General features: G+C 36.1%; 1 protein-coding gene across 3 annotated transcripts in view; it reads left to right on the top strand.

The window, feature by feature from the left end:
* The window catches only part of Xpd (general transcription and DNA repair factor IIH helicase subunit Xpd), a 56,078-nt gene extending 29,999 nt beyond the window's left edge, over positions 1–26,079 (top strand). For 2 of the 3 annotated variants that reach the window (XM_069821404.1, XM_069821403.1), the window contains exons 8-15: positions 1,060–1,228; positions 2,644–2,832; positions 2,919–3,090; positions 8,083–8,361; positions 16,787–16,963; positions 19,026–19,136; positions 19,220–19,318; positions 25,891–26,079. In XM_069821404.1, the coding sequence (XP_069677505.1) occupies positions 1,060–1,228; positions 2,644–2,832; positions 2,919–3,090; positions 8,083–8,361; positions 16,787–16,963; positions 19,026–19,136; positions 19,220–19,318; positions 25,891–26,031 (1,337 nt within the window). In that variant the 3' untranslated portion in view covers positions 26,032–26,079. Of the gene's footprint in view, positions 1–1,059; positions 1,229–2,643; positions 2,833–2,918; positions 3,091–8,082; positions 8,362–16,786; positions 16,964–19,025; positions 19,137–19,219; positions 19,319–25,216; positions 25,377–25,890 lie in introns of all 3 variants that reach the window. The other variant, XR_011331379.1, reaches the window with a different exon arrangement.
* The last annotated feature ends 649 nt before the right edge of the window (positions 26,080–26,728 follow it).

The raw sequence follows: 26,728 nt of genomic DNA, 5'->3' as shown, positions 1-26,728 counted from the left end.
CCAATTCGACTATTCAATCCTTTTCTCGTGTCTTCTACCCAATTCACAATATAATATGCTACCAAATATCTGAACAATGTAATAATACAATTTAGCCTTCAAACCAATAGACACGAATAATTACCATAAGAGATAACATTAACTGTATTAACCTTCGCAATACTGGATTGCCCAATATATTAGCAATGCGATCACTCCAACAACAAACCTTCCAAGTATACTTATCGCCACAACACTGGTCTCCCTGAATGAAATTATGAACTCGTCTACCACAATAACTGCCTAAATATAGTCCCAATATTTACGGTGCGACGCCGAACTCCTGAGTATATTCCGATCTTTATTGTCTGATGACTGATTCCTAAGTCAGTATAATTCCAATATTTACAGTATGATGACTAGTTCTGATGTTTACTATAAGGCGACTGGTTCCTGAGTGAGTTATCTATCTTCTCGTAGCTACCACAAAACCTCGCTTTCCCCCTCTCTAGCATGTCCGATGACCTAGCCAGTCAATAGGAAAATAAACAGGAATTATGGACGAAAAAGATGGCGTTGTCAGCAATATGGCTGGATGTGAATGCTGTCGATGGTGTAGCGGGCTAATAGAACTGATTGAGACGTCAAGCTCAGCTCAGTTATTCTGATTACGTTAGTGAAGTGTTTAGATTAGCTTGCTCACATGGCACCACAGAAATTTACATTAGAACAAAAGATTTTCATGATAGAGACTTATCTGAAAAAGACGATTTGCAATAAAAATTTCCTAATGTTACTGTTCCTCATAGCAGCAGCAGCAAAAGACCACTCATAAATCTAAATCTAAACACTTCACGAACACAATCAGAAGAAAAACATGCAGTCTAATGCCAATATAACCACTCCACCTATAGAGTGACTGAACTGATTGCCGGGCATACAGGAGATGGTTTGCCACATTTTACATGGCCTTCGTGTCTGTCTTGTGCCACCCAGTCGACTTACATTTGTAATGGAATGCTTTGTATAATTACATGTTAAGAAAATTTAAAACACTAAAATGTTTGTTTTCCACTGAAGAGGTTGTCCCAGGGAATATTCGTACAGCAGAGCACTTTGTAGGCTTTCTCAAGAGGTTTGTGGAATACCTCAAGACACGACTAAGAGTCCAGCATGTTGTAATGGAATCTCCAGCTGGCTTCTTGAAAGATGTCTACCAGAAAGTGTGCATAGAGCGAAAACCTCTTCGGTAAATATAATTTGTGTCACAATCTTTTCTGATAAATTGTGTAAAATGTAAACTAAATAGCTGTGATATTCATTCCTGGTTGCATTTCATGTTGTTATGACATATAACGGTATGGGAATGTTGCTGTATGATAAGAAGTAGAAGGAAAAATTGTCACTGTTGTGTATTGCATAATGTTTTCGAAAACTGCTCATTGTTTTCTGCAATTGTACTACACTAAGGTGACCAGATGTTCCATTTTGTACTTTTTTTTCATGATCTGTCCCGGTGTCCCGACAAATATTTAACGGCATGCCAAATGTCCCCTTCCCCCCCCCCCTTTTTTTTTCAAAACTTGCAACAAATGGCTGTTTAATTTATGAGATTTAATTATCAAGATGAGAGAACGCATACAGATTCGAAAAGTGAAGCACAGTTCTGCTCTTTTTTTTTTTTTTTTACAATAATTCACTTGGTTACTACCAGATTGACCAGATACCCTGTTTCCGCTTTCTCTTCTTTCTTCTGCTTCATTCTCTTTCTTTATTTTACAGTCAGCATTCTCTCATTTTGCATGTGATTTTTGTAGTGATTAGTTCTATTAGTTCTCTCCAGACTGATAAATTCTGATATGGGGAAGAGAAAATGTGTTTTCTCTAATAGTTTAAACAAGAATTTCCCTTCTTGAGGGAATATGACACAACAGACAAAGTGAAATGCTGTGCAGTTTTCTCTATTAAACATGGAGAGCGATCTGACGTCACACAGCACCTTACAAAGAAGAAGCCCGTGTTGGCTGTTGACGCCAAGACTTCCAGCCAGTGTCTCAAATCATTTGTGAGTACAAATAGTGGCCTACAAAGTGAAGAAGAGAAACGTGTTGCTGTTGAAGAAAGTCTGTTTGCTTTTCACACAGCAAAACATAGCCATTCTTTGAGGTCCATGTAATGTACGTCACAAATAGTGAGGGACTTGTTTGGAAAGAAAAGTTCACATGTTGCAGAAGAAAGTGCGAGTCTGTAATAGTGAACGTTCTGTCACCATGCTAAATATGTTTCTGTGATGGTTGATGCATCAAACCATAAAAGGTCAAAGTTAGTGTCAGTTCTTGTACGACATTTTATTCCTGATCAGGGTGTTAAGTGTAAAGTGATCTGTTTCCAGAATATTAGTGGTGAAACAGTTGATTTATTAGCTAATCATGTTCTAGATATTCTGAAGAAAAATCATTTAACTGATAAAGTTGTTGCATTTTATGCAGATAACTGCAATACGAATTTTGGAGGTTATAAGAGAGTGAAAATTCCCGTAAGTCTTCTTGTTTCCCCTACCATCATAATTTTAGTTCTCTGCTTCTCCATGACGTCTGACAGCTAATCTATGCAAGTTAATTACATATAAATTAATAATTTATATTGTAAACTTGTTTTTTGCAGGTTTTGTCACGAGAGATTAGCATCCTTGTTGCGAACATTAGAGATAGCAGATCTCACAGACTTCTCACCATTGATACTTATCACTCATTTGGCAACATTAGTATCAACATATACGAAAGGGTTTAACATAATAGTAGAGCCCTTTGATGACAAGACACCAACAGTATCAAACCCTATTTTACATTTCAGGCAAGTATTTTAAACTTTGAAAAGGTGTGCAGAGAAATCATGTGATGATTAGTTGCAATAATGTTATATGATTTATTTTATTTCAGTTGTCTAGATTCTTCCATTGCTATCAAACCAGTATTTGAACGGTTTCAGTCAGTGGTGATCACATCTGGAACACTCTCCCCATTAGATATGTACCCCAAGATTTTGGATTTCCATCCTGTCATCATGAGTTCCTTCACTATGACACTGGCCCGGCCATGTCTACTTCCAATGGTAAGATTACTTTTTTACCTCTTTATCTACATTAATAATAACACATATAAGAAACGTTTGTTCCGAAATAGGTCATGTAGATTGTTAATAGTATTCCCCTTTTAATTTTGTGGTTTTATGAATGTCTGACACCCAAATTTGTTAGGTCTGGTCTATTTTATTAAAGTCTGCTCATTTTGCAGTGACAGTTATATTTAAAATGATACATAGTACAACTCCCCTGAACTAGAATTTAATACAGTGGAACTTTCCATAATGGACACTTCTAAATACAATACACTCTTCCCTGCAGGAATACACACATTCTATGAAACAAAATATTCCAATAGTGGACATTCTTAATAACAGATGCAGACAATCTCAAAAAGCAATATTTGGTGTGATTACTTTCTGAATAGCAGACAGGCAAAGCAAATGACTCTCCCTGTTTAAGAGATAAATATTGAAACTAAAATGTACAAAGACTGCAAAAAACAAACAAAAATTGTAGATGTAATTTACTGCATATCGTTGGTGTTTGTGCAAAACATCATATCAAAAAATTGAATTTTTTTTTTTTCCTCTAGACATGCATTATTTTGGTGCTTGCATGTAATTGCAAAATATCACAATTTTCTGACCAATAAAAGCCGAATAATTCAGCATTTACAAAACATCATGTTCTTTGTCTGTTCAGTAGTTCCTGCAAATTGTCTCATGTCAAACTCATCATCTCATCATGTGCTAGCAACGATTTCTCAGATATTTTGATGAGTAAAACATATTTTCTTTAATTATAACTGACTGGTAATAAATGGTTATATGTTATTATTATTTTACAATAGGTTGGGTTCATACGTATAATTTAGTGTATTCTTTAATTGCAAATGAATTTCTTCATTAAGTTATATGCATCTTACCATTATTTCGTTCCCTATTGCAACCATATATTAATAAATTGATAATGATACTGATGAGCTCTTGTTGGAGGCTGAGGCATGGAGGACGTTAAAAAATCTGGTATAGAAGAAACCCAGCTACAAACAATATCAGGAAGAAATAATCTAAGGGCTCAGTCCCAATATATTTTAATTGATGAAGAGAGGCCAATAAGCCCAGATTTAGATTCAGTTAATTATAAAATAGAAAATTAACCACAAAGAATAAAAAATATAACTGACAAAAAAAAATCAATATTGTAAATTTTATTAGTAACAATAATGTAATTTATTCGTCACAACAATAATTCCTTTCTACAATTCACCTTAAACGCTCTCGTCAACAATTGGATCTTCACTCAACACAGTATTCGTTATAGCACTCCACTGATGACAATGACAATTTACTTGGACTATTACGCACAACAATGAACTGTTAATCTTAACTAATATTTACACAGCACTATTTACAAATCAGAAGTACCAGTTCTCAGTTCACAGTTCTTCTATCTCAGTCACTCGAGTTCACAGTATCTCGAACCACAGACCTTCAGAGACAGTTCACTGTACTCGAACTCGGGTCCCTCCAACTGCGGTCCACTGCACTCGAACTCAGGCCTTCGGTTGCTGACGCAGATGCGGATGCACACTCGAGTCGAACTCCGGCACACAAGTCTGGCTTGCTTGCTCTGGCTTACTCACTGACTGAATAACGGAAAAACTGAAAACTGCTGTCGTTCCTTCGCGTCCTTAATTTATAACCACAGCGACGTAGCCTCGAAAGTTCCACGCGTCTCTAGAGATGGCACTCCAGAGAAATCCAGAGCCCTCTCCTCTCTACCAACACCAGATGCGCGCGCACTCTCTCTCCACTCTCTCGCTGCGTTGGCCCTTTCCCCTCTCCGCCGCGCCGCCATCCCAAAGTGCTCCGCGCGATCTTCTCTCTTGCGGGACGCTGGTCGTGAGTTCGAATCTCACGTCGCTGTCACAATATCATGAATGTCTAAGTGATGAGGAGAAAAGTACAATATTCCAACACTTACTAGAATCTTCAAATGATTATGAACAGCAAAATGCTCCAGGTGATTCTTCAAGCAATGAATCAATGAATAAAAAACACAGAAAAAAAAAGAAGAAAAGGAAACCTAACCGAAGAGAGAAACTACAAACAGAAGTGCATGCATCTGAAGTACAAGGAACCATTGGAGCTGATAGAGAAGAGAACCAACCTGAAGGAATACTAGAAGAAACAGATACTATGAGGAAGAGGAGCAGGAAAGAGTTGTCAAATCCAGAGAGCTGAGAAATAAATGTAAACAAAATGAGAAGAATGAGAGTTGGGAAAATACTAAGGTTTAAAGATAGTAGATGGCAAATATACTGTAGATTAGTTGAAGAAATCTACTAAAGCCATGTTATTCATGTAAATGGAATGCAGTGCGAACTAATTCATTAGCATGTTCAACAGTTTACTGAAAGAGATCGAACAGCAGCATTTCAAAATTTTTGGATGACTTATGTGCAAGAAAAGCTTATATCACTACTCTTGTAGACATCAAAGAGGTAAGTCAGGAAAAAAAAATATAATTGGCTGTATGATCTACAAAAAGAGGGAGAACATACTTGTACTAAAACACATTTCGGTCCTTAACACTTTGAGGCTGGAAGAACAAAGTGTTAGATCGTGAATGGACAACATGTTAGCAGCTTCTAGACTGCTTTCTGGTCCAGATCAACAAACTGATGAGGCTGATGACACCATGAACGATTCTTCAGCATGTTTCACTAGAAAGAGTAGAAAAATGAAAACTCCAGTCGATCCAAAATCAATGTCTGTAAAGGAATTTTTTCAGTGTTTGCCTAGATCGATATCTTCTAATCTACATCTTGAACCTATGTGGGAAAATAAAGCAGAACTTTCCAGTGAATTTCAAAATTTCTTCTCTAAGAACAATAAATAAAAAGCAAATTGGACAGTGTTTTGTAGATTGATGTTCAAGTTGAACATTGGTATTTATCAACCTGAAAATATCAGTGTCAATTATGCATAAAATACAATCTAGTTACTGTTTCATCTGAGGAGTACCAGGCTCATCAGAAGAGAAGAAGGAATCTTCACGGCTTCAGAAATATTTGGAAAAAGAAAAACCTGTGAATAATGATTCATTCTTCCCTTCCTTTTAATCACATTTACCTAACAATGTCATTTTATCATTGATAATAGTTATTATTTCATTTTAGAGACAAGTTGGAAGTTCAATAAAGTAATTTATTACAAACTATTTTCTTTGCAAAATGTCATAAGTGAAAATCAGTGCATAAATGAAATGCATATTGTCATAAGTTCACAAAAATAGAAATATGAGGCAGTTAAAAGGTGAAGGTAAAAGGTAAAGGTATCTCTTAACCTGCCATGAAGGCACTTGGGGGGCATGGAGGTAGAGCCCCATGCTTTCCATGACCTCGGCACTAGAATGAGGTGGTGTGGTCGGCACCATGCTCTGACCGCCTTTTACCCCTGGGAAAGACCTGGGGGCAGTTACCAGTTACAAAATGATAACACCTTTTAAAAGATGTGTTTTTATGATAATATTTTAAGTTTAAAAGTAATTGATCTGAAACCAACAAAAATATTCAGTTTTTTCCCTTTCCTGAAAAGTTGGTAATTTTCACATAAGACATTTTGCACGAACACCAATGATATTGTAATGTACAGTATTATTTATGTTATATGTTAAAATGTACAAGGATTACAAAAACAAAAAAAATTGTAAGTTTGTTTTAATAAGCAATGTAATATACTGTACAGTTTATGTTATGTTGTGTTGTACATGATAATGGACATTAGAAATGACAGGGTTTTCAATTTCAGTCTGAACATTTGTTTAAGAATTAAAACGTCATCATGAATGTTACAAATCAAAAAAATCCAATTACAAACCATAATAGGAAAGGTAAAACTATGGTACAAATGTACATTTTTACATCCTATTTCATTTTGCAGTATAATTGTAAAAAGTAGAATATTTATACAATTTTCAAACCTTTTCGTGGGCTACAGGATGAGCTGTTAAAAAAATAAGAGTACTCTACGAAAAGTAGGACATTTGATCATCCTACAATGTGGTCATTAGCACAGCCGTAATATAGGGGGTTGAGGTGACAATATGAAAGGATTCCAGTTTAGTGTGGAATTTAACTTCGTGACAAACAGATGTTACTTAGTGGTAACAATACTATCTGTTAAACAAGTGATTTTAGTGGATCACATTTTCCATAAAGGTAATAAATTTATCGAAAGAGTAAAATAGATTTCAAGAACGTTTCCTAATTCGACATGTCCAAATCACAATATTGTGCGGGATTTGATAAGCCATTTTGGTCAGTATATTAGGCTGTAACAAGAAAACTCTTAAATTTTATCCATATAAATTCACAATTTTTCACGTATTAAGAGAGTATCATCATGAAAAGAGAGTGCTATACTGTCAGTGGTTTCAGAGATTCATAGTGTGTGCCTTTATTATTTATACACGTAAATTAAGATGAAATCGAACATTGTTTCAGTAGGGGCATGTGTGTGAAACCTTATACTGGGAATTTTAAACGAACTTATTAATTTTAGGGACTCTGACCACCACAATCTCAGGATCTGACTCTCCTGAGTTGTTTCTTTTGGGGTGAGGCAGAATCTAATTGATGAACTTAAAAGTGAAATAACTATGTATATCATTAAATAAAGAAATGTTAGTTAAAGATTTGCAAACACATTTAAATGAGTCAGACTCTGCCTTCAAGAGCAAAGAAATCATCTCTTATGATTATGGTGAGTAATTTTACTTATTAATTGTTTAATTTCAATTATTCGGAAATCTGATGTCTAAATTGTAATCGTTCAGAGTCAGAGAGTAGAATTGTTTCAAAACAAGAGTTATGATGCCAACTGAACCATGGTTGCCATTATCAGGTACTCCACCTACTTCACTGCTGAAAGAGTTTGTATACTCACTGTATAATTTAACTTTTATTAAGAAGCAGCAATATAGTTTTATATAAAATGTCCTGTTTTCTGTAGATTGTCTCCAAGGGCAATGATCAAGTTGCCATATCATCACGATTTGAAACCAGAGAAGATGTTGCTGTAGTGCGCAATTATGGTCAATTGCTAGTGGAAATAGCAAACATTGTACCAGATGGAATCGTGTGTTTCTTCACGTCATACCTCTACCTAGAATCAGTAGTGGCAAGTTGGTATGACCAAGGAGTTGTGGACAGTTTGCAGAGAAACAAACTTCTCTTCATTGAAACACAAGATGCTGCCGAGACCAGTCTTGCCCTCTTGAACTACATCAAAGTACGTTCATTGCTATTGGTATTACATCTGTCTCAATTGGCTGAATTTTCCACATTATAGTTATTTATCTTATAGTAGTACAATTATTATTTTAGTAGTAATCTGCATTCAGGAACTGGGCCCATTTAATATGTTAGGATATGACATTTTTCTGAATTATAAATCTGAAAAAAATTAATTATCTAGTTAATTAATCAAATGCTCGAAACACTGAATTTTCTCCTTTTGTTTTCTAATGTGGTAGTAACAATCTGCAATGTTATTAAAACTTTTCTCTGAAATGTTGATAGCTTTGCAGTTTAGTCTGTGCTGCAAGTTCATAGCTGAATGTTCTTTTTTGCAGAGAAAACATTTTGATGATGTAGAAATTCCAAGTTTGAAAAGATGCGATGCTAAACAGTCATATCCAGTTACTAGAATGAAGATAGCCACTGCCGTTTTTCTTGGAGAATTAGGAATCAAATTTTTATTATCTAAAATTTCGCACCAAAATTTATTTTCACTAACATTTTTATTATTATTTATGTAATACTGTTTGTTTATAATTTTTCTTCTTTAATAATTTTGCTGAATAATATGAAATCAGGTAGTTTGCATTTTTATTTTCTTCTAATCCTCAGTATAATTTTTTTTTTTTTGTAGAAACTTAATTTTGGTATAGATGTCTCTGCCTCCCCCTCCCTTCCTTCTCCACTCCTAAAAAGTAATTAAATTAAGGTACTTTCTTAGAACATATTTGTGCATATTATCACAGTATACATATGAAACAGTACCTACACTCTGTGTTGGCTGTCATATGCTGACTAGCATGCAGCACCACGATAGCGCTCCAAGCAGCTGCCAAGTACCACCAGGAAAGCAGAACATAAACAGCATTTGAAACGACGCGTTTTAGTACAGAATTAGTATTTTACCATTATGTAAACGTACTAGAACTCCTATTATAAGGAAACAATTATTGCTTGAAGAAAAAAATGTTATTTTGAATTAGTTGAATATTAATTATGTAATATTTTCGAAACGATTCAATTTGAATCCATATATTAAGCAGTTTCCTCTTTCTGGTAGACTTACATATGCAGTGAAGAACATATGGAATTACATTAGTACTGAACTAAAGGAAGGGGCTACTCATCAATTGCACTGGTCAGCTTGATGAGTTAATGACTGAATTTGGTATAATTTTCCTCTATTCAATACCTAATTCCCTCTTTACCCTTTCTTATCCAGGCCTCTGACTGAACTCTTACTTTCTTCGACCCCGACGGCATTAGAGCATTCGAGACCTAGGGATTCATTTCCCTTTCCTTCCTCCTCTTTCTACTTTTCTGTTCCTAGTGCTGACCTGCTATGGCACTAAAATCGTCCTTCAGTGGCTTAAGGAGGGAAAGCTGGTGATCAACAAGATCTCCCAGCTAGGTCCAATGGACCCATCGACCAACAGTAGGTGTGGTCCTCCAGACATTCTGGCAGTGGCGTATACTGGTTAAAGGGTTTGGGCTACCGCTGACCCTATTATTACACAAAATATATCTAACAATTACTTTAATTTTAATTACTATGGTAAAACTAATTATACAAAATTATTACATTATGTTATATTATAAACTTTTTCTTTTGTAATTTCCTTGGGCTACCGCCGGTAGCCCCGGTAGCCTGCAAAATACGCCCCTGCATTCTGGGGGTTGTGTGTGAATGAAGTAGCCACCAAAACGTTAAAATATGGTGTTCACTTAAATCGGCTACAACTTGCCATTTCCACTCCAATATGAAATGAGTACCAATAAGGTAAAATTATCCGGAGGTAAAATAGTCCCCCAATCGGATCTCTGGGCGGGGACTACTTTAATGGTACAGAATCAACTAAACATCTTGCAATGGAATGCTGGTGGTATAACATCAGCCGAGAAGACTGAACTAGCCAATATACACTCAGATAATAATATAGATATCTTCGTATTCAAGAAGCAAACCTTAATGCTGACCAATTAAAATATTTTAATTAAAAAGCACTGATTCAATATGAAAAACTTATCAGATTACCAGGAAACAATTGGCATTCATACAGTCCTCTCTGTAGATTGAAAACTCAAAAAAGTTTCATATCCATTGTTCAAAGATTAAACAGAAAATCAATATCCGAATTTAAAAGAAAACTTACAAATTAAACCAAACCCTTTAACTCTATTGAATATAGAATATAATCTAAATTTAACAGAAGAAATAGTGAAATCAGAAGTAAACACTGAAATACTAATACAATTGTCTTTAGAGACAATTAATATTAGGTACCCTCCACAAAACTGGCTTCATTTATACACTGACAGATCCTTGATCTCCAGAGAACAAGGTGTCGGTGCAGGTGTTACATGCTGTCTCTTCTCATTTTATAGATCTCTTGGGTATGGAACAACAAGTTTCGATGGAGAAATCATCGCAATAAGTGAAAGTCTCAGGAATCTTCTATGCCACATCAATAAATTTAAGAATACGGTTATATTGTCAGACTCCAAAGCAGCTATTATATCAATAGTCTCTAAACACACACCTTCATCTCAAACAGCAGAAATAATTAAAATGCTCTCTCAATTAATATCACTCAATAAAAGAATTGTATTCCAATGGATACCATCCCATTGTGGAATCCTAGGAAACGAGAATGCGGATGCTTTAGCAAAGAAGGGCAGCACAGCTACTTACAGACCTGGTAGTAAATCTACGTATTACTCTGTGAAAAGATTTATTAAATCTACATACTTAGACTTCAGCAAACAAAATTTGATAACACAATCTCAAGGGAAAAAATGGAACTCTCTGCATCAAAATCCACAGTTAATTCTCGATTTACCACGCAAATCGTCTGTAGCTGCATTTAGATTGGCAACAGGCCATGATTGTTTGGCCAAACACCTGCATAGAATTGGAATATATCAGTCCCCTATCTGCCCATTGTGCTACTCAGACCAAGAGATGGATTCGGAACACCTCAAAATATGTGCTTCAATGGCTGGTCATGATAATATCTTTGAAAAATATTGGAGTGCAAGAGGTCAAATGACTTTATTGTCAAACGCCTGGCATTAGAAAACAACAACAACAACATTAGTACTTCAAGAAAATTCCTTCATGAAAAATCGACGGATAAGTAGACTGACTATTCATGGAAATATGTGCTTCCATCTCGGTACTTGTACCATTTAAAGTAGGTTTCACCACCGGTATTTTACTTGTCCATTTAAGTGCATGCATTTGTGCAGATTTTTAGGCCAGAAATCTAATTCAGACATTCAAAATTCAGCATTTCTTCGAACCTATTACAATACTTTATCAGTAAATGCTTGGAGAAAGCAGCTTTTAAAACCTCAGCAATAAGGAGGCCCTATTGCTATTGCATTTTTGTCTGTTATTTCCCCGATACCCTCTTGACATTCACTGCAGGCAAAATAACTAATACATTAATAATTAAATGTTTCCAAGGTGTACCAGGACAAGAAAAGGGTATCCAGTTATTGTAGGCTGTTGTATATAATAAAATAACACCATAAGATATAAGTTATATATTTTAGAAGCACGTGAAATATGCACTAATTTCACCCAGTTTAATTTTTGAAATACATATAAAATGTAACCTCATCATTTTAACAACCTAATTTGCTGAATTTTAAATATCTTTTTCTTTTTCTTCTAAATCTCTGTTAGCAAATATAATGATATAAAATAATCTAACTTTAATAAATGTCTTCAATATTAGAGATTCTACATCAGAGCAACAACCCCCTATAAACTTTATTTTAGAGCACTGCCTTTAACAGTTGTGAACCAAGAAGATTTAAGTGTATAGTTTTGGGCATCCCTGTCATGAATATCTTATTAGTTTATTACATTCGACTAAATACTCATGAAAAAGGACAGAAGAGACATGTAACTTGGATCCAGAATTGAAACTGCACTTTTTACTAATGAATTCTTGTTCCTATTCATGAACTGGCTATCTTCGAAATGTTTTGTACAGAACTGGCAATTAGGCCTATTCATCAGATAATCACAGCTGTTGTTTAACAGATCCTTTCTTCGTGTATTGATGACCCATTTCCTACACCTATATTTAGAAGAGCAAAAGGAAATGTTATTCATTCATTCCTCCATAGGAAATATTAGAAAATGCTGGGTTTGCAGTGAATGGGCAGGTCTTACACTGCAACCCAGCATTTTCCAGTCTTTTCTATTTTATGCCTTCCTCTTAGTCTCTGCATAGGAAACGTTATAGACACTAGTAAATAAGAACAACAATAAAGTAATATGAGAACAAGACCACATGATACATTAATCTTCTTACCTTTCAGGTTCCTTTGGAAATCGGAAGAAACATAATTCAGGATTACTTTCTTTATTGTTACTGCAATTAATTGCAGACCAATAAGGGCCTTAGGGAATTCTCATTCTTTGACAGTGTTCAAAATAATCATTCAAAATGCCACATGTTTTCCAGCACTTAGCAGACGTTGGAGGGTAAGAAGTTGTAGTCAACCGCTCCTAGGATATCTAGTGAGATGAGCACACATCCATCCTGCATGAAAAACCAGCCAAGTGTCTGTACTCTTAGAATACGTATACTGTGATTTTATTCTGATAGGGCATATTTTAGTGATCTGTTTGTCATATTCAGCAAATTTTTACCTTTTGAAGCTTTCTATACACTTGTCTATATCCAAAGTTGGTTTCCTTCGTTCTTTGAATTAGTTGTTTGTGTGTCACGCAGAATTACGCAACAGTAGAATTTCTGTTTGGTTTTTCAAATTATTATTTTTGAATGTGTTCCCAAAAACTTTCAGATGTTCGAATGATGTGTGTTAATATAGTTTATGAAAACGAAAGTGCCACCATCCCACGTAACTCAGATTATTAATGTGCTGTATGGAGGTACCCCTTTTCTTTTGCTTTTGCTACTTGGCCTCTTACATACTGTACATTATCTCTATATATGCAACAAGATCTTGGACATCATCGTGACAACTGTTTCCTACTTGGTCGGAAATATTCAATAGAACAAATGGAAGTGCCTGAAGGTGACGGATATCAGTGCAAATGACATCATCATTTAGGAAAAGATTTTGAAGTTCAAGATTTACTGATGCTGACCAAAATACAATAAACATTCCTTTGCTGGACAGTAGCATGAGCAGCATTTATTGCACTAATTTCGAAGCGCATGGAGATGATTAAATTATAGAGTTAAATTCAAGTTCATACCTTGTGCTACATTTTTATTTAAAGTGCTGAAATATTCTTCTATATGTTTTCATCTTTTTGACAAAGTGCGTTATATCAGTGGGGAAACTTGCTCAAACACATTCCGTGTAATGTATATTAATGGTGAAATATGAGGGATACTATATTATTATATGTTCCATTACAGAACACATACCTACTTCTGCACAAATGCTGCAGACTCTCTGAGGTGTAGAATATATTATTTCCAGTATCATGTCGCAGAAATGTTGTCTATTAAGCGTGTTTGTATTTGGAGGCAGAATTGTACATTCCTGCAACGAAATGGGGAGAGAAGGCCTGTTTCTGTTTTGAGCTCTGTTCATAGCATGCAGCAGAACATTTCTTCCAGGCAGGTTTACTGTATCACCACAGTCTAATATATACAGTCACGAAGCTTAATACTTACTAAATATGCAAACATAGATAGTTGCTCACCACTAGGATCTCTACTATCGCCTCATCACAAGACTTTTTCCCTAGCAGACAATAAAATGTATTGTACTTTCGATATTGTATTCTTTTGAAAAAATTAACACCTTCCTTCCACTATTGAAATATGAAATACATAAGGTTTATATATTATTTTCATAAAATATATATTATATTCTATAAACTCACCTTCCTGGATCATTCGGAAGAAGGATAAATCTAACCTATTTTTCTTACAATTTATAGTACTATTTATACAAACGTTTCCTTATGCCATATTATTCATATTATTGTATTTTAGCCATTTACAGTTACTACAACCGATAATGAACATTTCACAGTTTACATAGCTTTTCACAAAAATGCGAAATACGGCACAGTCAATGCCTTTTCGATCTAGGCCGTAATGTTTGTTCGGGTTTTCTATTTCAGTGTATGGAGCTCAGTGAAATATTATATTATAACTTTATTGCGTATCATTGCTAAGCTTTATTTAGTGTAATGTGTCCATAAGTTCCGTTTACTTCTTGTTGCATAATATGTTGCAGAAATAATTACGAAACTGTGTTATTTTAATGTGAAGAGAATTTTACATGTTAACATAATATGTTCGCGTCAACATTTTAAGTTTAGAATTGAAGCTATTTTGAGGTTTAATAAAAAAGAATTTATATTGTGATTTCAGTTTAGCACATCTACCTTCCTTAATTTTAGACAAAACATTTACCATACCACTCCTATGAAATTAGTGTACGTACAGTTGTGTTACTTCGTCTCTTAAGTAATAGATAAATACAATAATTCAGTACTCAATTGTAGCATTAACATACAGACAAATTGAATGTCCAGGGTATCATACATGATATTATGCTTAATTATAATGTATGATTGGGGATTTAGGAATATAAGTTAAATATACTAAACATAACCTATAATTTTCATATGAATGGCAAGGCATTGGAGATCACTAAATTTAGACAGAAAGGGGCAACTGGTACAGTAAACATATCCTATAATTTCAGCATATCTAAATATCCGTGTGGTGCAATTGAAAATTATTGAATCGTGCATAAATGAATGTACAAGAATTTCGCAATATTTAATCGAAATAAAGGCAGGTATTACACATACGAACAACGTAATTTTCACACCAAAAATAATATTACACCTTAACTCGCAAGTGAATTATGTCTGAAGTGTCTCATAATCATTGTTTTAAATTTTATTAATGGAATTACACTACATTTTAGAGAAACATATGTTACTGTTCATGAATTCCAACTAATTTATATGGTTGAAACGCCGCCCTTCGTGATCGGGTTAAGCGAGTTACATGGTCAGCCTTACTGCCTGTATTAGATCACGATGGCTGTGGCACAGTCTATTGTTCCTAGTACTCACAGCGCTCCAAGTGGCTAGCAACTATCGCGAGAATTTAAAAAAATCATCCCAAGCTTCGTGACTGTATATACTAGACTGTGGTATCACCTTCGTCTCAAAATGTCAAACCTCTATGCATCTTCTCTAATGATCGCAGCTGAAGGCTCATTAGTGTGTTGCTCTGCTTGTCACTTGATTCTAGCTATGGCATGACCAACAGCTACCTCAGCTCTGTTTTCAACACAGGAATGAACATCCCATTCCAATATCCGAATGTTTTCATTGTAATTTATATTTGTCATGCAGCATGCACTACATATTTTACGATTCTCACACCGTCATGACGCGTCAGTATACATTAGTTCCATTTCTGCTGCAAGAATGAACTGGTAGACATAGTTGTTGCATACTGGTTTGTTTTTTTCCACTTATGATTTCTGCCATTCGAATATATGTATTAAGGGGCAAAACTTGCAATTTTGAGGTAGGTTCACCAAATGTATGAATATGTATTAGCCTGGAAATACTGTATGTCTTTTGTTGGCTATGTTTGTTCGGTTGGCAAAAATTGAGAAAATGTTTTATTATTTGCATGCATTAGATTAGACGATTAATAAAATGGACGAAATTGTGGGCCAACTTTTTGAGACATAATGGTTTTGGATGACAAAAATGTCGACAAAAGTCTGGATGTTACTTGGTGGACGTAGTACCTGTGGACAAAGAATGAAGAATTGTGGACGAAACATATTGGATGAAACATCCTGGAACGATTCTAACAATACCAGCATTTTCTTCATTATGAAAGTTCATGGTATCTTAAATTATGTTTTGTGGTGTCATAATCTTCTGAAGTTAAATAACTTTCTTTTGTAAAACATAAAAGGTCATACCATATGAATAACGTAATATTTACACATAATTATTCATTATCTTAAATCCTTCAGACCTGATCTCCATTCATTTTAATTCCTTGTATTATAGTCGTGACTTGAACACTCAGATGACACTTTTCACAAAGAACTACAGACTAACTCTCCAGTATGTACTGTGTGATATGGTTTCTTCAGCCAATCTCAGTCCATCATCTCATTAATGATAAATAACTTCTATAGTTCAGAAGTGCTTTTAAGTAGATTATTATTTGTTTATTAGCCATCATAGGTCTATGAATATCAGCTAAATCATTCTCTCATTGACATTATATAGCTATAAATAAAGAAGTGATTACATATCTCGGAATTAATTGAAAATGAATAGTATGTATACAAGTATGCATGCAACAAAAACTGTTTTTGTCCTTGTTTGATGACACTAATGGAGATCTGGTGTTACTTTTGTACAGGCCTGTGAGAGTGGACGAGGGGCTGTGCTGTTGTCTGTGGCTCGAGGAAAGGTCTCAGAAGGTGTGGACTTCGATCACCATCTTGGCCGAGCTGTCTTAATGTTTGGCATTCCTTATGTGTACACACAATCAAGAATTTTACGAGCCAGACTTGAATATCTAAGAGACCAGTTTCAGGTGAAATTTATTTTAATGTTGTAACTCACATAAGTACCTCTTGATCTTACCCCGAGTATGATGAAGCCAGAAAAAACACGAACTATTGATATTTTCTCCTTTTTATATCTACTTTTATGTAATCATAATTTCCTTTGAACTGGGCAGAAAGGAGGAAAACGAATAAATCGTATTATCAATTTTAATGAACTATCTGGCGCAATTTAAGATACTTTAAAAAAGTATGTTTCCTTTTTTCTGAATTATCCTATCACTACTTTTCTTTTATATCCATTCTAAGTTCGCTAATGACTAATAAATATTCAAGCAAATGGGTTCATGATAATCTAAAGAGAATGAAAGTATTTATTTGAACTTGACACAGAAATGAATGCAAGTTACACATTCAGCGAAATTACGCTGATCATGGTACGCATGATTCAGAAAGTATACTGTATACCACTTAAAAAAGTGCTCTTTTTCTTTTGTGGTGTATAATCTGCTTAACGGTCAATCAAGATTCTACTCTATATTGTTTAAAATGCCCACTGCATTGTCAAAGAAACATCCACACTTGTATGAGCATAGAAAGACAATATGCAAACATATGAGTAGTTGCCAACAAAACAATTCAAACACAACAATACAATCTGCATGCCTGTTTCTAACCAAGAACATTCTTTAGTAATCACAACCAAATGCTGAACGTATTTTAATAAAGCATCTGCTTTCATTTTTTCGTAAGTAAATTGCACATTTATTTAAACACTAAAATTGTATTAAAATAGCCTATGCTTAACAGGAAATGTCATCTTTTGTCTTCCAACTTCACTGTTAGAATTGTTTGTCATAGTTCATGCTTGTATCATGGTCCCAGATTGCTTATTATATTATCACAGTATACGTATGTATGTATGTATGTATGTATGTATGTATGTGTGTGTGTATGTATGTATATACAGTAGGGACACACTGTGTTAAATTCCCTATACAGACTTGCCAGCTAGCAGAAACCTGGTGACGCTAGTGACTCCAAATAGCAGAGGACTAATACTAATACTTTTCCCCATATAATGTATGTAAACGAATATGGCAATATATTGCATATTGTTTTCATGCACTAGAAGTGGTTACTGAGAAATAACAAATACATATAGATATTAACTATATTTCAGAGGAGACTAATGTGAGGTTATAGTTCAGTATCGAAGTTAATTTGCTTACCTTCGCATCCATTTCCAACCAGTTTGATTTCCTTCTCTGTGCCTTATCAATCTACACTTTAATTTAAATATAACAGTATATGTTAAAAAGAGAATATTTAGAAACAGATGAATGATTGATTTTTATTCAGTAAGAAATGGTGGTATGAAAGACAAAAACAACAATATACTGCAACTGAATTGCTCATAACCTGCAATTATTATTTAAATAAGTTGCATCTTTTTTCAGAAGATCTTCCCATGTGGTAATTTATAACCCACCTCTTACATCTTCTTATAATATGAGAGAATATAAGATCTTCAAAATGCAAATCGTAATATCAGAGCTTTTGTATAAGTGGAATCATATTGCATATAAGATTTCGTACTTGCTTTTCTAATTCCTTTGCAAATATAAAGAAACTTTATTCGGGGTTATTTCCCTTATTGTTTGAACAATTCTGTACAGAATAATACAGTCCTTTTTCCACTCTCATACTTAAAATTAGCAAATTTTAAACACTATCCAAGCTGTCTGTTATTGTAGTTATACTCACCACCTCTAGGTTCACTACGTGTATGTGTGCGCATATCCATTATGAAGAAAAAGTACTGGAGTGTCCCTACTGTTTAAATACATATACTGTGGTATTATTCTTAGATAGAACAAACAATTCTTGAGAACTCTTGTTTTGAGAGATGGTGACTAATGAAGAATTGAAATGTACAATAAAGATTGTAAAGATTTGAATTGTTCATGAACTTGTTTTTAAATTTTAGGAGGATTGTCCTTTGATTTGACATTGCATCTATCATATATTAGGGAAAGTAAATAAAGTATGTAAAGTACAATATGTAGGAAAATGTGTATATCTTTGCAGATACGTGAAAATGACTTTCTAACATTTGATGCAATGCGACATGCTGCACAATGTGTTGGGCGAGCCCTTAGAGGCAAGACAGATTATGGTATCATGATATTTGCAGATAAGGTATGTCTGATGTAGAATTCGTTTGCTTTTATTGAAAGTTAAGAATGCTGAATTTAGTAACATAATGTTATTCATTATTCCAGAGATTCTCTCGTTCTGACAAACGCAGCAAGCTACCGAAATGGATACAGGAACACCTGAAAGATTCTTTATGTAACTTATCGACTGAGGAAGCAGTTCAGGTAATTATTGTTTCATCATTAATTCATGACGAATTCACCATTCTTCAAAAGACGAGAAAATTTTATGATCCCATGTACTATAACTTGAAGATTGTAGTGCATGAGTTAGTTATTGATTCCTCCCATACAGTCTCATCTAACATATTATAAATATACTTTCTAGTGACCACTTTGTGCACCACTTGGTTCGTTTGGTAACATTCAAATACACATTTCTTTGAATAATTCAAATAAGACGAGCAGATAATTAGATAGATTAAGGGAAAGATAAGTCTTTTTTTTTTTACTACCATTCGAACTCAAGGCTAATAGATTTCACAACATGTATGCTGATTTAGCTGTACAGAGTAGAGAGTTGAACATTAACAAAACCATAGACAAAACAAATTTGCGATCTGTGGCAGCATACAAACTTTATAAATCAGAAAGCAGATGAGACATAAAATAGGAACTAAATATTGTAAATCTTAATGACATTAGTACGAAGACAACTATGGATGGAGCACTTGAATAGCATGGATGATAACCGAATCTCAAAATAATAATTACAATACAAATCCATATCCAGAAATGAGATGGGTAAATTAATAATATCATACATGGACTAAGTTCATGAAGCTGAAAACAAGCCATTAGGACTTGTACACTTAAAGAATGGGCTGCTGACAATTTATAAGTTCTAGATACATAATACTGTGCATGCTCATCACATCAAAGCTGCAGCTCACCAGGTAACACATAATTAAACAATTTAAATTTGCTGTATTTTGTTTAAGAGTCTGAAATATGTTATAAAATCGAATGGAGGGTTGATTTTAAATATATCAGAGCCTCTGAAGAGTGAAATAATAATAAAATTGATAAATACAAAATCAGTCAGAGTGAATATGAACAGGAAAACCACGTATTTTTCCGATCAGGTGGTATCAGTTTCAGTAGTGTAGATTGTTATGGCATGGGTCTACAAAACGAGTGAATAGTACTGGTTCAAGGTTCGAGTCTCAAACAACCTTCATTTTTTAAATTACAAATTTCCCATCATATGTCTTGTAAAGGTAGATTTATGTGACGACATTTCTTACAGTGTATGCCAGAACTCTAGTAAGTAATAAACAGCCTCCTCCCCCATCAAGCATTTCTCCTGTCTCTAAATAAAATGGCCTGTCTCGTCATACTGTTGGAGATGGCAGACAGACAACTCTATCAACAAATCACTGCCCTGGTTCATGTAGGTTATTCTGCATTGAGGGCAGCCAGAGAGATTGGAGTCCTTTTCTCAACTGCTAAGACGTGGCGAACTGCCCATATTAGTGGTGTTAGCAGTGTATTAAAGTTATTTGTATTAAAAATTATTTTAACTTAAATGGGTTATAATTTGTAGTTATTTCTTATGCATGTTAATTAAAAGTAGGCCTAAATATTTTTAACCAGGCCATAAGATATACGCTAGTTACAACAATCAGTTTTTGTAGAAGCGTGTGCACTTGGTGAGACCTGATTCCACTCCGCCCTTCCCTTCACCCTCAGTGAAAGCTGTGAGTGAGAAGCAAGCATGTTCGTGATTCCGGAAACATGCGAGAATAAAATGTCGTAGTGAAATAATTAAAAATGAGTGAGTTTGACTCTATCATAGAACAGTTATTAAAGCAATCATTTGGCAGTAGAAATTACAATTCTAAAAAAGACATAATTGAGAAAGGAAGACAGAGTCCATTTCTAAAGAATTTGATTAAAGAAACAAAAAGGTGTGTGCGATATTTGAATGCGGAATGGTGTTCAAGAGAACCTTGGCTTACACTTATCTGACAAAACTGTTTTAAGCAAAAACGTTTTTGTTTCAATATGTTTCTTCAGTGATCAATATAGGAATGCCGCACACTTATCTAGCACGACAACAAAAATGCTGTACAGCACGTTTAAGCAGTTTAAACATAATTGAGCAAAGTGCAAAAATGATGTATAATATGATTAAGCAAGTTTAGTAGAGAAAGACGAATGCTATTATGAAATATGAAGTTGAATTAAATAATAACTTACTATATTAGTAGTTTGCTGTTCTGGATGGGTGCCGGGTGAATCCATTAAAACCTTCATATTATTTTTTAATCAGTAATATTTCTCGAAAAAAAATATATTGTAACTTTTATTACAAATCAATAATGTAATTTTATCGTTTCAACAATAAACACTTCCCGTCAACAATGGGATTTCCACTCCACACAGTAACACAGCATTCGTTGTTGCACTCCACAGACGACAATGACAATTTACTTAGATTATTGAGAACAACAATGTACTGCTAATTTGAACTAATGTTCACAAAGCACTATTTACAAAACAGAACTGTCATTTCACAGTTCATTTGCCTTAGCTAGTTCTTCTAGCTCCGTCACTCAAGTTCACAGTATTTCGAACCCCAGACCTTCAGAGACAGTCCACTGAACTTCGAACTCAGATCCCCCAACTGCGGTACACTGCACTCGAACTCAGGGCTTTGGATGCTCACACAGCTGCTGACACACTCAAGTCGAACTCCGGTCTCGAAGCTGGCTTCACTGCTACACAAGACTGGCTGGCTTGCTGTCCAACGACTACAACAACACTGCTCAAGTTCACTCGCGTGTCGTATTTTATAACCAAACCATAGTTACGAGAAAGTACGATGCTAGAAATTTCCACGGATGTCCAGAAGATGGCACCTCCCGAATTCTCTGGATTTCTTCCCTCTCTGCCATAGTCGCTCTCTCTCCTCTCCTCTCTACGCCACAGCACATGCCCCAGGAAGCAGATGCGCGCGCAACTTCCGCGCTGAACCACGGCCGACTTTGCCCTCCTTCTGCCGGTCGTGAGATCGTTTCCTGGCTGTCACATTGCTCCCTCCTTAGGGCTGCTCGTCCCAGGCAGTCCCTTAGTAGGCTGCTAATCGGTCCAGATGCACCACCACCTCGCAGCCTGCTGGGATTGTCACATGATTCTCCAAGGTGAGTCTGCTGGCCATGGGTTGGTCTTCGACGTCCCTCAGGAACACTTTATCCTGGCCAAAACAGAGGATACGGCACCGGACGTCCACCGTTGCATCGAAGATTCGCATGCCGTCCAGTCCCAGGATGACGTCTTCAGTGATGTTGGCGATGAACACACACATCTCCAGTCTCCTCTTTCCCAAGGTCAAATCCAGGAAAACCTCTTTCTGGATGGGCAGGCTCTCTCCTGAAGCAGTACGTAGCTCATATCGGCGCTGCGGCATCCTCCCAGGTAGCCATGCACGACTTCCGGTCTGGCGATAGTGAGCGACGCCCCGGTGTCTTCCAGTACTGTGCATGGGCGGCCTCTTATCCATCCGTCAGCAATCAGCCCATCATCGCATCTTCTGTTAACCGTCTTCAAGATCAGCAGAGTGGATGGTGATGACGGTGCCGACGTGCCCCTCCTCACATTGGCCCCTTTTAGTTTTCCTGTTTGTGACCAGATCGGTCACAGTCCCTTCTTAAGTGTCCAGGTTCGCCGCAGGACCAGCAGGTGGGCACTCCTCGTCTCCATCGCTTGGGTGGCTTAGGTTGACATTCCTCGACGTCGGCCACTGCGACGCTCCTAATCCGGTGCGATGTCGAGACGTTCGCCATCAACTTGGCTGCCTCCATCCTGAGGGCCGCTGCCAGAGCTGTGTTGATGGTACGATGCTCTGCCAAGAGTAGCTGTTGTCTGATTTTGGGGTCTCGAACTCCACTGCCAAAGGTGTAGGCCGCCTCCCCAGCGATGAAGTTAGTAGGTAGGTCCCTGAGGGCCTTATGGGCCAGTTGTTCCACCGCCATTGCAAATTCTTGTAGGGACTCGCCTGACTGTTGGACCCTCGTTTTCAGTTGGGTCCTGAATGCTGCCACAAGTTGATGGTCACCATAACGTCCCTCCAAGGGCATCATTATCTCAGCGGCTGTCCCATCTTCTGGAATACTGTGAAGAATCTCCGACGCCTGTCCCTGAAGCGTGGCCAGCAGCTGAGTAGTTTTCTCTGCTGGCATCCACCCATTGTGCTCTGCGATAGCCTCGAACTGGCGACGGAATATCGCCCAAGACGTCGTACCGTCGAACTTCGGCATCTTGACGTTGCAGTATCTGGCTGAAGGCGATGGTTCCACAGGGCCACTATGTGAGGTCCTCAATTCTGTCGCCAATTGTTGCACGGCCCGTTGAACTTCCTCGGCGATTATCCGTTTCTGTTCTCTAGCCTGGCGATCCACTAACGCGAGTATGTGCTTGTTTTCTTCAGCATATTGGTCCATTAACACACTCGTCTGCTCTTGACGATGCTCGAGAGCGCAAATTTTGCTGTCAAACTGGTCTACGTCCTGTCTAAATTCGGCTACTGTCTCGTTTATAGTTGTAAAATTCTTGTTTAGGTTGTCAAAATCGGCTTTAAGTTCGTCTTTCACGATGGCGACAATTCCATCTACATGGGCCGATACGCTTCCAATTTGCGTAGTGATATCTTTCACTCCGCTTATGTCGCCTTTCCACTTATATCGTTCTTCACCTCACTGATGTGCTTGTTCATATCTGTTTTTGCTTCACTTATGTCATTTTTCACCTCACTGATATGTTTGTTCATTTCTGCTTTCATTTCCGTGATGGCTTGCAGAATCTGCTGTAGGTTCTCCATTATGTCGATAATATCTCGCTTCCGACCCAGTTGTAACTTTTATTACAAATCAATAATGTAATTTTATCGTTTCAACAATAAACACTTTCTATAATTGAATGTAAACACTCCCGTCAACAATGGGATTTCCACTCCACACAGTAACACAGCATTCGTTATTGCACCCCACAGACGACAATGACAATTTACTTGGATTATTAAGAACAACAATGTACTGCTAATTTGAACTAATGTTCACAAAGCACTATTTACAAAACAGAAATGTCAGTTCTCAATTCACAGTTCGTTTGCCTTGGCTAGTTCTTCTAGCTCCGTCACTCGAGTTCACAGTATCTCGAACCCTAGACCTTCAGAGACAGTCCACTGAACTTCGAACTCAGATCCCCCAACTGCAGTCCACTGCACTCGAACTCAGGGCTTCGGATTGTCACACAGCTGCGGACACACTCAAGTCGAACTCCGGTCTCGAAGCTGGCTTCACTGCTACACAAGACTGGCTGGCTTGCTGTCCAACGACTACAACAACACTGCTCAAGTTCACTCGCGTGTCGTATTTTATAACCAAACCATAGTTACGAGAAAGTACGATGCTAGAAATTTCCACGGATGTCCAGAAGATGGCACCTCCCGAATTCTCTGGATTTCTTCCCTCTCTGCCATAGTCGCTCTCTCTCCTCTCCTCTCTACGCCACAGCACATGCCCCAGGAAGCAGATGCGCGCGCAACTTCCACGCTGAACCACGGCCGACTTTGCCCTCCTTCTGCCAGTCTTGAGATCGTTTCTTGGCTGTCACAATATATATATTTTCGTTTCATTAAAGCCCGAGCCTAACTCGAACCAGACAAGCATAAGTAAATTTCAATCCAAGTCTGGCCTAGGCCGCAGCTAGATACTGGTATATCCAGAGTTAATGTTCTCGGAAAAAGCAAACATTTTTGTTTCTAGCAAAAATGCTCAAATACAAAAGAAGAATGTTAAGCAAAATGCTTTTTGGGAGAACAAAATTGTTTTCTGTTACAGCATAATGTTTATGCTTTAAGTAAAAATGTTTCTGCTTAAAGCAGTTTTTGCTAGATAAGCATGCGTCTTGGGTGCTCTTTTCTGCTGGCCATGTCTCCTGTTTCCAAATGAAGGTAATGTTTGGTCACACAAAAGGGTGAGTAACATAAGTAGTTATTATGTTTTCAAAAATTGTTATGAACTAAGTACATCACATATCAGTTCTAAAATTGTCTTGCAGAAATTTGGCAATACGAGAATTCAAGAATGTTTGACTTTGGCTTTTAAAAGCAGAATGAAAAGGTAAAAGGAAATAGATATATTGTGAGCTGTATGTTTCTTGGCCGAACAAGAACTTTCATTTCGCTGTCATGAGGAAAACAATGAGTCTGACAACAGAGGTAATTATATAGAGCTTCTCCATCATACAGTTAAATATGACTAGAGTCTACACAGTCATTTGGAAGCCACCTTAGTGTTTGTTGGAACATCGCATGATATTCAAAATGAATTGATTGACGCAATTTCAATGGTGTTAATAAACAAAACCAAAGATGAGAAAAAAGAAGCTGCCTTTGTGTTTATAATAGTAGATGAAGCTACTGATATAAGTCACAGTTGTCGTGTGTTTTGCAATAGGTCACATCTGATGATATTCAGGAACACTTTATAAAATTGAATACTAATATACTTAATTCAGTACTGTAATATAAAAAAAATTCGTGATTTTAAAAACTAGAGAATTTTAATTGACACAGTATGTAAATACAGGTCTAGGAGCCACTTGTTAATGTTAAAGAGTGCACTTCGATATGAATGTATAAATTCCTGAAACAGAACAGTTGTAGAAATTAGATTCAATAATTAGATGTTTAACATTAATTGAATTATTAGATGGTTGACATTAATTTTCAGATTGCTAAACGCTGGCTGAGGCAAATGGCACAACCTTTCAGTCGGGAGGATCAGCTAGGTGTGTCATTGCTCACACTAGAGCAACTGCAAAGTGAAGAGATGCAGAAGAAACAGCAGAAGGCTGCTGAACAGAAAGTGTAGCAATTAACCTTATGTAATTAATGTAAATAAATATTTATAACTTTTTTATTTATTTGTTTTTATGTTGTTTCCTTGTGTTTTACTTCCTTTGGAATCTGGGATCAGATGACATGAGTAAGTCATGTAAAATGCTAGTTCGTGATAGAAAAACGTAACAGTTGGACAAATTCTGTTATTGAGGTGCATTTTACATTGGATCACTTCTCAAGAAATTACATACAGTATTTCATAAACTACATAACAGTTTTCTATTTTAGCCCGCATTATGCACAAGAACCTATTACGAGAGATGTTATATGAGATCGTTATTTAGTTAAGAGGATAGTGACAGTTTTAAGAGATAAGCTATACACACTTATGTGTTTAATTTATAATTGAAATCGGGTATCATACTTTTCAGAAAGACAAAAATTATTTTCAATATATTTTTTCATTAATTAATTTTAGTATACCGAATTTCGGAAGTACCAAAATAATAATAAAAAACCTAAATACATCATTCAATTAGGATAAACTGGAAATATCTGTTTAGGCCAAACACACAAAAAGGTGCAAGGTACACACTAGTAATTTTAATTGTAAACGATACCATTGATTCTATTTGTATGTTTATAAATTCACAAAATGAGGAATAATATATTGTGAATACATACTAAGTAGAAATCTGTCCTGCTAAAGATGTGGCAAACCTATGCAT

This window comes from Periplaneta americana, chromosome 3, assembly GCF_040183065.1.
Source record: "Periplaneta americana isolate PAMFEO1 chromosome 3, P.americana_PAMFEO1_priV1, whole genome shotgun sequence".
NCBI classification, from domain to species: domain Eukaryota; kingdom Metazoa; phylum Arthropoda; class Insecta; order Blattodea; family Blattidae; genus Periplaneta; species Periplaneta americana.
The sequence above is the reverse complement of the archived record's forward strand: the minus strand, read 5'-3'. Positions and strand labels throughout refer to the sequence as shown.